The sequence below is a fragment of the Labrus mixtus genome, chromosome 13 (assembly GCF_963584025.1).
Source record: "Labrus mixtus chromosome 13, fLabMix1.1, whole genome shotgun sequence".
Classification (NCBI taxonomy): domain Eukaryota; kingdom Metazoa; phylum Chordata; class Actinopteri; order Labriformes; family Labridae; genus Labrus; species Labrus mixtus.
Window position 1 is genome coordinate 16,573,182 of NC_083624.1, and position 13,165 is coordinate 16,586,346.

The following is a 13,165-nucleotide window of genomic DNA, read 5'->3' on the forward strand; positions in this document are numbered from 1 at the left end:
AATTAACTAGTTAATGCTGACATCCCTTCATTTATATACTCTCATATGCTTGCTATTGTAATCGAATAATTTTGAATATTTTCATGTAAAAATATGTTTGTGATTATGTTTTTAATACAAGCAGAAACAATGCTCCTCAAGGACAAGTCAACGTGTTATTGAAAGGCTGGATAGCAACATGGGAATTGTTTTTATTACTCAAGCCATCAAGATTAAGGCGTCTTCAGGGCCAGTTCCAGGGTCTGATGAACCATTATCACTGAGGTGTGGCTCAGTAAACTCTAGTCCACCTTCCCTGAGCAAACAAAGGGCACACCTAGGTTTTATTGAGTGACACAGACAGCATGGAGACAAAATAAAACAAAGAATGATGATATTGAAATGCAGATTTATAATGAAAATTAGCACCTTTTATTATTCTCACAATCAGACTCAGTAGTGCCTGTAATGTGTTGCTTACAATACAATTATGACATTAAAAAAAAAGCTTACATCATTTCATGCCAAGGAGTCGTGTTACGGTTATTAAGGTGAATTTTTGTGGAAATTTAAGACAATTTTAGAGAACATGTTTGTTAGAGAGATTCCAAAACGCCAACGTGTCGGGACTTCATCTAGTCCGAGTCGCTGCTGCATGAGCTGCTGGAGGACTACAGAGGGATAAACACAACACAAAGACATTCATGAAACACTGAACCTCTCATAAATTATGGAAAAATGAAATTACAATACATTTGACAAATAACGTAACAGCAGGCTGCATTGGGACAATTACAGAGCATTGCTTTGTTTTCTTTTTGTTCTATTTTTGACATTGTGGATTCTGAATAACATTTGATCTATAATGGAAATAAAACCAACATGCTCTGCACATGAAAACAGACAGAAAATATAACTTAATCTTACCCCGTGACAGTCCTTTCCTTTCTTGTGACATTTGTCGTGTTTGTGACCGCCCTTTTTCTTCTTGTGCTTTTTCTTGTCTCCGTGTCCGTGTCCATGTCCATGTCCCTGTCCCTGGCATGCTCCTTGTCCATGTCCATGACCATGACCGTGGCTGTGGTCATGGCCGTGGCTGTGGCCGTGCCCATGCCCATGCCCGTGCCCATGCTCATGCCCGTGCCCATGCCCATGACCGTGTACCTGCCCCTGACCCGGGCAGCAACCAGGTCCAGGTCCATGTCCTTGGTGGCCTCCGTGCTGGCCGTGAGGCTGAGGAGGGTAGACAGGTGGTGGGGCGGTGCCTGGAGGATAGTTAGGGTATGTCCCCGGTACCTGGTTGGGATAACCAGGGTACTGGTTTCCTAAACACACAATAAAAGATATTAACCATAAATCCCTGAGCAAACATGATCATTATATCTAAGAGAATTTGAGTTATTTACCTTGGTTTTGCCCGTACATTGTCACACTTCAGATGAACGTACAGATACTGGAAGGAAAAAGAAAAATTACTTTAACTAAGTCAACACTCTTAAAAACATCCACTTTTTTTTAAACTGAAGTGATCTCCAGATCCTCAGCAGAGTTTCAGAGGGGTACTTACTGTGAGCTGGAGAGCAGGTCGACTGGCACAGCGGTCACCTGCTGCTCCTTTTTATGTTCAGACCCCCTCACATGATTTAGGGCAGAGTCTTAACTCTGCAGAACATTTCTGCCTTGTGACATAAATGGGTGTGTCTGTGTGTGTGTGTGTGTGTGTGTGTGTGTGTGTGTGTGTGTGTGTGTGTGTGTGTGTGTGTGTGTGTGTGTGTGTGTGCGTGATCTTTAACATACAGTCAATATGAGCCATAAACAGTCAAAGATATAGATACTCACACACACACACACACACACACACACACACACACACACACACACACACACACCCTTTTACGATCTATGAAAGATTCTATTTAGAAAATCGTGTTTACCGGTAACCTTTTTATCACACAGTCTGAGATAGTTGGACCATTTGTTTTCTCATAACACTTCAACATTTTAATCTTTGAGTCTTTAATTATTTGATAAGTTGACTCTCTGAACACATTACTCAACACATCAGGAATGATTATTGTGTGGACGAGAAAAGATTAACCTACATGACGTCATAGCAGCAGGGGAGTTGTTCTGGACAAAAGCATGAGAGAAGTGGTCACAGTTTGTTTAAAGAAACATCTTGTCCTTCTTTTGCTGCTAGGTACGGCGGACAACAGAGCCTTACAACCGGCAATGATTCTAAGGATTTATATTGGGGAAACATGTTGCCATAGGCTGATTCAGAATCCATGCAATTTCAGAAACACGAGGAAAAGGCAAATTCATTAGCAACAATGGAAACTGTTGCAAACTTTTTTTTTTAAAGGGCTGCAAAAAGACAAATTAACTTTATTAACAGCATCACTTGGTCGTCCTCAAACGAGCCCTCCGGTGACATTTCCAGTCACTCCAATCTTCCATGCATCTCGTTAACTTTCCAATTGCTTTCTGCACCTGCATCATTCCTAAGACGATCTATATATTTAAATGTGGGACGCTCCGGGTCGATGCCCATGTGTGGGCTCCCACAGCACCAGATAACTGGCAGGTAGCTTCCTGTGTCTCCAGCAATGACCTGCCAGCCTCATCCTCCTATATGCTGTTTCCTCACTCACTCTTGGCAACCCCCCTTATAACTCGTTAATGGTGACATGTGCTGCCCTACACGTAGCATTCTAGGGTAGCATCCATCCAGAGACTTCTGCAGGGTGGGCTTCAGGGTCCAGCATTCTCATCAATAGCAAGCGAGCTGCAAATACCATGAATGATATAAAATCAAAAGGAAGTCAATTAAATAAAGTCAGTAATGAACTGTGCAACCCCTTCAGCCAGTCAGCACTACAATGTGATGGCTGGGTTTGCAGCTTTTTTCATTTGCAACTCATATTTTTGAGGCAAAATTGTATGTGCAGCTCACTTCCATCGTTGCATTTTTTTTGGGACTTTTCTGAATTTGCAGCCCAGCCCAAACGATGTACCTGGTTGCAGGGTTAGTTGTCATTGTAGGTCGCTTTGTCCTGTCGGCCCCCGTAGCTAGAGGTTGAAGGAACAATTAGGAGCCCTTTTTACATTTGGTTTGGTCTTGATGCAAACTAACCAATGCACTTCTCTGTCTTGGTATTAATGTTGATGAGCAAGAAAGAGAAACTGTTACCTTGCATTAACTGCTGCAGAGAAAGTTGATTTCCTGCATTTAAAAATTAAGGAAAGCTGACAGAAATCACACCTTGTTGGTGAGGTTATTGGCTGTTGATGAGGTGTTGTACGGTTTACATTATATCGCTATTGTTCGGAGTTTGTTATGAGAAACAGACATCTGGTAAGTTTTTCAGTTTTCCACACCTACAGTTTACGTCACAATCCTTCCAGTTTAAACTTTTGCAAACTGTCTTCTCAGCTTTACTATTGTGTGAGAGCAGCTTGTTCTAATCATGATTCATTAATCACAAGATTACATGGGGTCAACGCAGGACACACAAAAGTGGCACTATGTCAGGCTAACAGTGCAGTAGTGTTTGATTATTCACATGATTAAAACTGGATGGAATTGAATGGGCGTGTTCAGGAACTATTAGTGACAAACACTCCTGGACAAAGGTCTTCATTCAACTCTTATATAAATACACACAAACAGATAACAAACACATTCTAATAATAAACTGTGAGGTCAGGTTAACAGAGAGAGTTGTCATCACAAAAAGGAGTCATTATAACAATTCAAAACAATTGACAAACACACTGCTGGTAACCACTAACGTGTTTTATTATTTCACTTTAAAATGTAATGGGCACAACACTTATGACAGGCCATGAAATGCATGACATCTAAATTTGACTAGAAAATATTCTGCATCCTTTAATAGCCTTATGCTGGCGGCTGTGGATCATTGGGTTGTCTTGTAGTCTGTCAACCTGGAAGGTCGGGGGTTCGATTCCCGGCTGCAGCAGCCACATGTCCGATGTGTCCTTGGGCAAGACACTTAACCCCACGCTGCTCTCGCAAAGCGCTATACAAGCTCACGTCCATTAACCATATATTTGAAATGTAAATGAACAACACTATAAGATTCATGTGGTTAAATGAAGTGATTATTATGTTAATATGTAACAGGATGAAGGTGTCCGGGTGGTTACATCCGTCTTTCTCTTCTTCTAGTCCGAGTCGCTGCTGCAGGAGCTGCTGGAGGACTACAGAGAGGACACACATTGAGATTTGAATTAGTTATGACAGCCAACTCATTACTACACTTTTATGCCCAAAATCTCTGGGTCTACAGTAATTCATTTAACAAAAATGATCTTATCATCTGCATCTGTTGTCTGACTCCCTTCTCAGTTATGTGTTGACACTATTTTGTCCACTTAATTTGTATTAGTTAAAGTAAACTAAAAACAGACATGCATCCACATATATAATAAACAATGCTGCACAAAGTATATTCATCAAAATGCATCAACGCCTCTCTACAACATTTTATGTTATATCATGGGTTTGACATTATCAATGAAGAGAGGATGTATTGACAGACTTAATTTGTGACTTACAAACTGGTATTTGATTGAATTGGATCCAACAGTTTTAAATTACATTTAACAGACTTTCTGTTTGGACTGTGTCAGTATTTCCTGGTTGGAAGAGTGGGGCTTGAGCACGTCAGACCCAAGAGGTGATATAAACTTAAGGCTTCAATCAAAAGAACTACAATACACATTTCCTCTAAATTAAAAACTCTCAGAATGATCAGTGTATGACTTATATACAACCTAACCAAACAAAAATATAAATCGTGTAAAATATCGAAATTAGAAACACACAGACGTGGTTTCTTCGTACTACTTTTTTTTATCCATAATCTGTATTATTGGGACGTGTTGTGTTAGTAAAAATGATTTGTGTTATACTGTGTTCATACAATTATAATGTATGCATTTCCTGTGGTTGTATTTGAATGATGTTTTTCACCTGTGTGTATGTTTGCATGTTTGACCACACCTGCCATCACAGAGCTCATCGGCCTATCGGTGTGCAAATATGTTTAAGGGTGCGGCCCCCCGACATTTAAAAAAAACTATCAACCTGTAGAAGACCATTTGGTTAAAATGTTGAGATTATTACACTCCTTTTGGTATTGAGTTACAATGCGACCTGTCTTCTTTTTCTTTCCAGTTTCTTCTGTGGTACAATAAATACCTCATTATTTACTCTGCCCGGTATCAAACAAATAAAGTGATCTTACCCCGTGACACTTCTTGCCTTTCTTGTGGCAATGACCATGCATGTGACCGTGATTGTGCCTGTGCCCATGTCCGTGTGCATGCCCATGTTCGTGACCATGTCCATGATGCCCATGTCCATGATGACCACGACCGCGCCCGTGCCCATGTCCATGATGCCCGTGTCCATGATGCCCGTGTCCATGTCCATGATCACTACCATGACTGTGTCCATGGCCATGATCATGATGCCCATGCCCATGCCCATGATCATGCCCATGCCCATGCCCATGATCATGTCCATGTCCATGTCCATGTCCATGTCCATGTCCATCTCCATGTCCATCTCCACAACCAGGCCCTGGTCCATGACCAGGCCCTCCATGTGGAGGGTAACTGGGTGGGCCACAGGGCTGAGGAGGGCAGGGTTGGGGTGGACATTGGGGGTATCCTCCAGGCTGAGGATTGCACCCTGAGGGATACTGGTTTCCTAAAAGAGGTGTTGCCCAGCATGTTATTTCACTTTGATTTCAGTATATTTAAATGTTTGACCCAATAATTTGAGCACATTCAAGTGAAAGTGAAGCCTTCATACTTTTAAGTAAATGTATTATGTACCTGTGTTTTGCCCCCACATCTCAAATCTTTAGATCCAAACTCTGAAATAGAAAAAAACCAAATCAAATGCAGGCAAAAAAATCTCCTTTAACACAATAACGGAAATCACTTTTTTTTTTTAGAAAGAATTAGGTAAATAATCAGACATTGTGCATGAAATAGAGTTTGCATTGTTTAAGGTCACAACAGGCAAAGCGGCTCAGAAGTATTGCATCATTCCTTGACTGTATTTGTACAAAGCTTCCCATAAATGGGATAAGTCTTACTGAGAAGAACAAGAGGCTAAATCAGATATCAAATGAAATCCATGTAAGCAAGATGATCAATCTTTTAGAGCACAGAAACACATCCAGTAGATACTTGTCCAGGTTATTTACAGCCACATAGTCAAATGTTAACTTACCGTGTGCTGAAGAGCAGCTCCTCTGAAACTCAGCTGGATCTGCTTTTTTATAGTGATGAAGCCACACCTCACAATCCAATGGCATCATCAGGGGCAGAGCCTGAAGCGCACATCATTTTTTTTCTTCTTTTTTTTAGATGTGTCAACATGTACTCGAGATGTGGTTGCTAAGATTACTTAAATATGCTTTTGCAACCATGTGGCAGCAGATGATCTTGAAAGGACATTTAAATGCATATTTTTTCTCCCTGACAAACACAATCATGTCTACACTGATCCCTAAAATAAACACTTCTTACAACCACTCTATTAGCCACAATATAAAGGGTATGAAAGGGTTCTTTTTTGGCGCTGTCTGGCAGTAGCATCAGAAACATCTTTTTTTTTTTTTTAAATGGTTTGTAAAATGCCTGGAATTTCTCCAATATGGCCATCACCTTTTTTGGTTATTTGGAGCTATAGTGACCATATTTATCAAGAAGTGACAGGCAGTGAGAAGTGTCAAAGTAATTATGTGAGCATGTGCTCAAGGCTAATTCTTTAGCTTGCTTATCAGATAGTTAGACAAAAAAAAAGACGATGTAGCTCTGACTCTCCCTACAATAATCTGCACAGAAAGCTGTAACTTTTCATTAATTATCGGTGAGTTAAGAACATTTTGGCTAAGCTTACCGTGAAAGTAAGCTAACTGGATAACCCTGCAGTAGGTTGAACAGTGAAGTAGACAATAAGGACAATAAGGATTACTTATTTGTTGGTTAAGGACATTCAGTTGAATATTTAGTTAATGTTATTGGGAATTTGTTCAATGATACAAACTCTAATTCAGTAAACTTGGCAAAGCACCCATTATCAAAATTGGAACAAAAAATGTATACTACTTGGCTTAATCACGATTTGCATAGAATACAGCAACGCGAAACACTTTCACACCAACCCCCACCCATTCAGATGCAAGACCAAACAGAAATGTCACCATTTATTGTTTTAATTTTCTACACTTACACTTCATCAAAATCATTGAAAGAGGCCCAAACAACACAGCTTTATATTCTATAGGAAGCCACATAAACAAAAGTTGTCAAACAGCTGACCAAACCAACAAATCCACCTAAATGTAATATCTATTCAACCTGAAATGTCTCATCTGTCAGAGGAGAGAGTGACTGAGGATTCATGTGTCAGTCTCTGGTTTCACTGTCAAATGAATTACTTCAGTGTTTGAGTCGTGGCCATACGTCAGTAAAGAACCAATGTGTGTTTTACATGTGACAGGCATGAGCTTGTTTACATGTACAGACCTGAATAATAGATAGTTTTGAGATACAGCATCATTTGATTGTTGCATTAAGAGGAAGAACAAAAGTTTCCAGATGATTCAGGAGTCTTCATTTAATCGGAGTCGCTACTGCTGCTGCTGCTGCTGCTGCTGCAGGAGCTGCTGGACGACTGCATGGAAGAGAGAGAAAACAAACGACAACAAAAAATCAATCAGCATAGAAAGATCATAAGTGAGCGCTTGACATTTGAGTTGTGATTTGTTTGTCTATTGTAAATTAATTATCAGTGCTGGAGCTGTGAGTTGAGAAGGGTCACAGGTTCAGTTTGAGGCAGACGGGGATTGGTTGTAACTCAACACATTTAGATGAAAGTATTTGCAGCAGGTAAATGTATATACCTTTATCGTTTGCTGTCTTTTTGTCATAATTATGGTGGTTTCCATTTACCTTGGAACTGGGAATGATGTCCCACCTGAGTTAACTGTGTTCCAGTTGCAAGTCGAACAAGCAACATACATGGACGCCTCATGGAGTACCTTTGTTTTGCCAACTAATACCTGACGATAACAACACACTACGTGGTAGTTTGTACACAAAAATCACATGACAACATGTCTACAGAGAGAACTAGCACGATACTTTCTGTGTGATTGATTTTAATGACACAAAAAGAGGACTAAGCTGCAAATAAACACTGCTAAACTTTACTGTTGATGTGCGGAGCAGCCATGTTTGGATTTTAACTCAAACTACCAAAGTTGTTCTGAGTCACCAAGTAAGAATTCCGACCTCAGGGGGGCGTTCCTGATGACGTATCTGACCGGCACCATTACACAAAATCTAACTGGTAACATTTTATCTGTGACTCTGAAGACTTTCAGAATCTCCATAATATACTCGTCGTATCGTTCAAAGCCCCTCAACCTCCTGCTGAATGTCTTTGTCTGTGGTTGTCTCTATATATTTCTTTTCCCCCTCACCTCTCCCCTTTAGGACGATTTCCCCCTGTGGGAGAGGTGGCTCGTGTGGCTGTTAATTATTTTAGCTTTTGTATCATTATCCATCCCGTTATTTATTATATTCATTTGTGTGTATTTATTTAATATGCAGATTTCATTGAAATTTCACAGAACCTACATGATGTACTCTTATTGTTTTATGTGCAGAAGCTGGAACGAGCAGACGAATTAACACAGAGGTTAAATAAATAAAGACATCTTTCCTCTGTTACTGACACAAAGCAGAAGTCCACTGGTTACATACTGTGTGAAGTGGAACATGCAGTGCACTCAAAAAGTACAAAAAATAAATAAAAAAGAACCTAGTATAAACAGTATAAATCAGTACAAACACACTTTTTCCTGACACATTTATCAAATTAATATAATGTCTGAACATAAGTGTTTGATTTATGCAAAAATAGGCAGAAAAATATCCCGTCGTCATGCTGACTGTTTGCTTTCGTCAAAGGTTGTTTGGTGTGTAGCTTTATAAGTTGCTGCTAATTTTCAGCATACAGAAAGGCTAGTTTAGTGTTTATGCTAAATTCTTTATGCTAAAGGAGACAAAAGGAAGCAATAAAGATCCTGACCTAAGCACTCTGGGTTTTAAACCAAATCTCCCAAAGTGTCCCATTGTTTCACTTAACCTTCCTAAGCAGAGTGGATGATATGTTTTTGGCCCGTGGTGTCCTTTTTTTTTTTTTAGTGCATTCATACTTTATGTCTTAACTTTTAATAAATAATCACTTTCAAGAGTACTTATTTGACATGTGAAGGTTGAGTTTTATGAATTGTCACTGCTTTCTGAATAAAACTCATATTCTGTTCTATTGAATCGAACATTGCATAATCTTACCCCGTGACAATCCCTTCCTTTCTTGTGACACTTCAGGTGCTTGTGACCACGCTTTGGCCTGCGTCTACGTTTGGGCCCACATCCCTCTCCTTGACCACCGCCGTGACCGTGCCCATGACCATGCCCGTGACCATGTCCATGACCATGCCCGTGACCATGTCCATGTCCATGTCCATGACCATGACCTCCTTTTCCACAGTGCCCACCTGTAAATAGTTATTAATTAATATTTTTTGTACACGTGAGAGTCAAAAAAGTGTAGAGAAAGAAGTTGTGATTTACCTCGTTTATGCATTTCAAAACCTCAGACCCTGAAAGTGAAGAAAACAAAATCATAAAGATTTAAATCACAGAAGACAGATGTACAGAAGCCCTCAGAGGACATAAAGGGAAAAAAAAGTCTAGTGCTCTATTTTCTGATTCTGACCTGATTTGTTTATCTTATTTTAATTAATGACTTGAAAAAAAATCTAGCATTATCTTCTCTATGTTATTTTAAACTCACTTTCATACTTGTTAACACACAATTCGCAAGATGTACCGTTGCTACTTTTGTGTCGGAGTGCAAGGTGTAATAAAAACACAGCAGGGGAAACAAGGATGCTACAGTCATATTTAAAACATCAAGTAGCGGTTCCTTTGGTGGACACATTTAGGATTTCAACAAGAAAAATAAATAATTTCTAAGGGGGTAAAAAAGTGCATCGTATCATATCATATACATTTTGCAGATAAAGGTAAAAAGTGATCAATAAAGGAGACAAATATTTAGATCCGACTTAGAAAATGAATCAACAGATTTTGTCTTACAAGCCCGTCCAATACTCTGTGAATAGACAACTTAGATTTAAAAAAACAAAAAAAACAATAGAATAAGACAAAACTACATTTCAGGTTGATTAATTGTGGGTTCAAAAATTTAAAATGAAATAAAAAGAATGACTGTCTGCAGACGTAAGCTTATTTAAATGATTCAGAGTCCAGGTGCTACAGAGCATCAACAGGTGAACTTACTGTGAGCAGGTCGTCAGATCTACAGACGCAGATTTCACCTGCTGCTGCTTTTATACGAAGCCACACCTCAACGAAAAGCAGGTCAGCAGGACCAGCAGGACCAGCGCCCTCCCCTCTAAACCCTTTAAGTCAGGGTACTGGAGGTAAATGGTGATGTATTTTAGCTGTATCATAATCCACATGTAGCTACAGATGCATACAGATTCAAAATATGTTAAAAAGGCATTCATGTTTTATTTTTGGTATTCATGCTGACATGGTAAACATTGTGTATGACAAGTTATCAGCCGCTAACATATCATTATATGAGGCACTTAATGTGATGTTCTTTTGTCTTCTGTGTAACCTTTTCTCAGAGCCAGAAAAAACAGAATTTTCTTATCTCAAGAGTGAACAAAGACTTTTCATTTGTACGGTTTGTTCTCTTTGTGAGTCTTCACGCACGCCACGCTCTCTGTCACTCAGGTGTGGCGTATGATTGGCTTTATGTTTTCTTGTGTTCACAATTTAAAAATAAATCTGTACACGGACACACAAAACAAAACAACATATTTCCTGGCGATAAAGAATTGAATAAAAGTTTGCCTAGCTTAGCTTAATGCTCTCTCTTCTAAACGTTTTGGACAGATGTGACTCTGTCTTAGGTCCTGAAGGATATCTTAGATAATTCACATGTATGCAAAAGTTACTTGAATATAATATGCATATTGTTTTTTTAAATGTTTAAGTAATTTAAACTCTGTCCCTTTGTGTTAAACAGTTTTGCATAATCAAAGCCTAAATATCTTATCATTACAAGTCTTTAGTTTAAAGCTTTAGCCACCTTGTGTATCTGACTTATTCACATGCCTATTTGATTTATATGCACATATTTTCACCTTAAAATTAAATTTGATCTCTTGTAGTGTGGAGAATTCCTCACACAGCCCTGCCCACCTTCTGTGGAAAATGTGTGGGAGGTGTTTTTTAAGCAGCCTTCTTATCAGCATCTGGTCATGCATCTGTCTCTGAAGAAGCAGACGAGGGCACCGGCTCAACCAGTTACATATTTTTGTGTCTTTTATCAAGATCCCTCACTGTTGATAACAGCTGTCCCCCCCTGCCCACACCTGTCTCTGCACCTCGGCAACACAAATAAACAAGCACACACACACAGAAACACTTGTGCAATGTTTATCGACTGTCACATTGGCATGTTCGCCTCTTCACAATCAAATTCCAGAAAATCAATCGTGAAAACTCCACCTTAAATCCTCTTTCAAAAATTCCAGTAGAGACAGAATGAGAGGTCAAAGGGTGAAATCTGGAGCCAACATTAAATACTTCTGAATTAAATCCTGCCTGGATAAATAAGGGTGTAATGACGAGAGCCTGACTTTATGTAAAGATACAGTCAGAGTAAAGAGTCAGACATGGAGTTGGTCTGCTTTGTGTTGGACAGGCAAGTGCCAAACACCAGTGGTTGGCTTGTCCTAACTTGCTATATAATTAGCTTTTCCATTACAAAAAAATGTAATATTATCAGGTAGCTTGCAGTGAAGGTACAAGCAGTAAACGTACACACTAAAGCAAACCACACGTTACCATGTTTCTATAACTCTAGCATGTGTCCATTGTCTGTCTACAAACCCGACTTTTGACTTTTGCCTGCTCCACTTTTCAGAAAATGTGTGCTTAAACAGGCCGTTTGGAGGTTTTCCCTTCATGACATCACAAAGGGCAGTAACTCCTCCCCCAGGTGGGTGACACTCCCACAGCTAGGTGTTTGTCCTGCCCTCTGAGTCTGCCTTCTCACCGTAAATAATTGTGCATAGTGCAAGAAAGCCCAAACCACATAAACCCTTCCAGAGAGGGGGCGTGGTCAGACACAGCTCATTTACATTTAAAGGTACAGACACAGAAACAGCCTGTTCTGGCTGAAATAGAGGGGTTTATAGACATGATCAAATACAGGATCAGAGTGGATTTAGAACAAGAAACTTCAGAGACATGTTTTGGGGGCTAATATGGAGGATAATATGTGACCTTTAAAGAGTAAGTTGTGTCTTAATTGCTTGCATTGTTAATATTTAATTCTGACAATCTACAGAGCTTAGGGATATCTATTTTGCTTGACAAATCAATTATTTTAAATGCATTCAACATAGTACAGAAGTTGATGAAGATTGAAATGTTAAAACTGAAATGTAGGCATGCAGCTCTGTGAAATGGGAGGAGGTGCTGAAAAATATGTGTGTCCTCTGCCAACTCCCTCACTCTGATAAAGGTTAAAACATCATGGGATGTCTCTGTGTAAAGGAGTGCCATGTGAGGCCTGTTTTTATGGTGTGAGGCTGCATTTTCTGATAATGTGAAGCACGTTCACTGAAGATGTTTAAAAAGTTTAAAAGATGACGCCAGTTGGAAGTTGGAAGTCTGGAAGTTGCCGAGGTTCACTCCATGTAGGTATAATCTATGATAATGTCACTTGTTAGTGTGCATGAGTGTAGAAGAGAGGACAGATTTCACAACACCTCCTATATCCCATTTTTAACAGGGAAACATAGGAAAGACTTTTTGCCCTTCCGTCTTGAAAAGGCGTCATAATGTTGCAACACATGGAGTGTAATGGAATTTTTTTGTCGAATGTTGAAATGAGACCAAAATGTCATGTTTATATTTGACTCCTGGTTTCCCTTTTTCACATCTACATACTAGCAGATTGAGCAACACTGAGGGTGCTGGTATTGAAATCTGCACGAGTACTCACAGGTCAGTTACG

At 39.5% G+C, this 13,165-nt stretch overlaps 2 protein-coding genes across 2 annotated transcripts; both read right to left on the bottom strand.

Moving 5' to 3' along the window:
* Positions 1 to 388: 388 nt before the first annotated feature.
* Positions 389 to 1,681, bottom strand: LOC132987095 (annexin B11-like). The gene is made up of 4 exons (XM_061053914.1): positions 1,547 to 1,681; positions 1,386 to 1,432; positions 907 to 1,304; positions 389 to 650 (listed from the first exon to the last, which is right to left on the bottom strand). The coding sequence occupies exons 2-4, from the start codon at positions 1,402 to 1,404 to the stop codon at positions 615 to 617; spliced, it is 453 nt and encodes a 150-aa protein (XP_060909897.1). The 5' UTR covers positions 1,405 to 1,432; positions 1,547 to 1,681; the 3' UTR covers positions 389 to 614.
* A 5,538-nt stretch (positions 1,682 to 7,219) lies between these two features.
* LOC132987097 (kininogen-1-like) lies at positions 7,220 to 10,505 on the bottom strand. The gene is made up of 4 exons (XM_061053915.1): positions 10,405 to 10,505; positions 9,673 to 9,701; positions 9,391 to 9,596; positions 7,220 to 7,702 (listed from the first exon to the last, which is right to left on the bottom strand). The coding sequence occupies exons 2-4, from the start codon at positions 9,683 to 9,685 to the stop codon at positions 7,646 to 7,648; spliced, it is 276 nt and encodes a 91-aa protein (XP_060909898.1). The 5' UTR covers positions 9,686 to 9,701; positions 10,405 to 10,505; the 3' UTR covers positions 7,220 to 7,645.
* Positions 10,506 to 13,165: the final 2,660 nt, after the last annotated feature.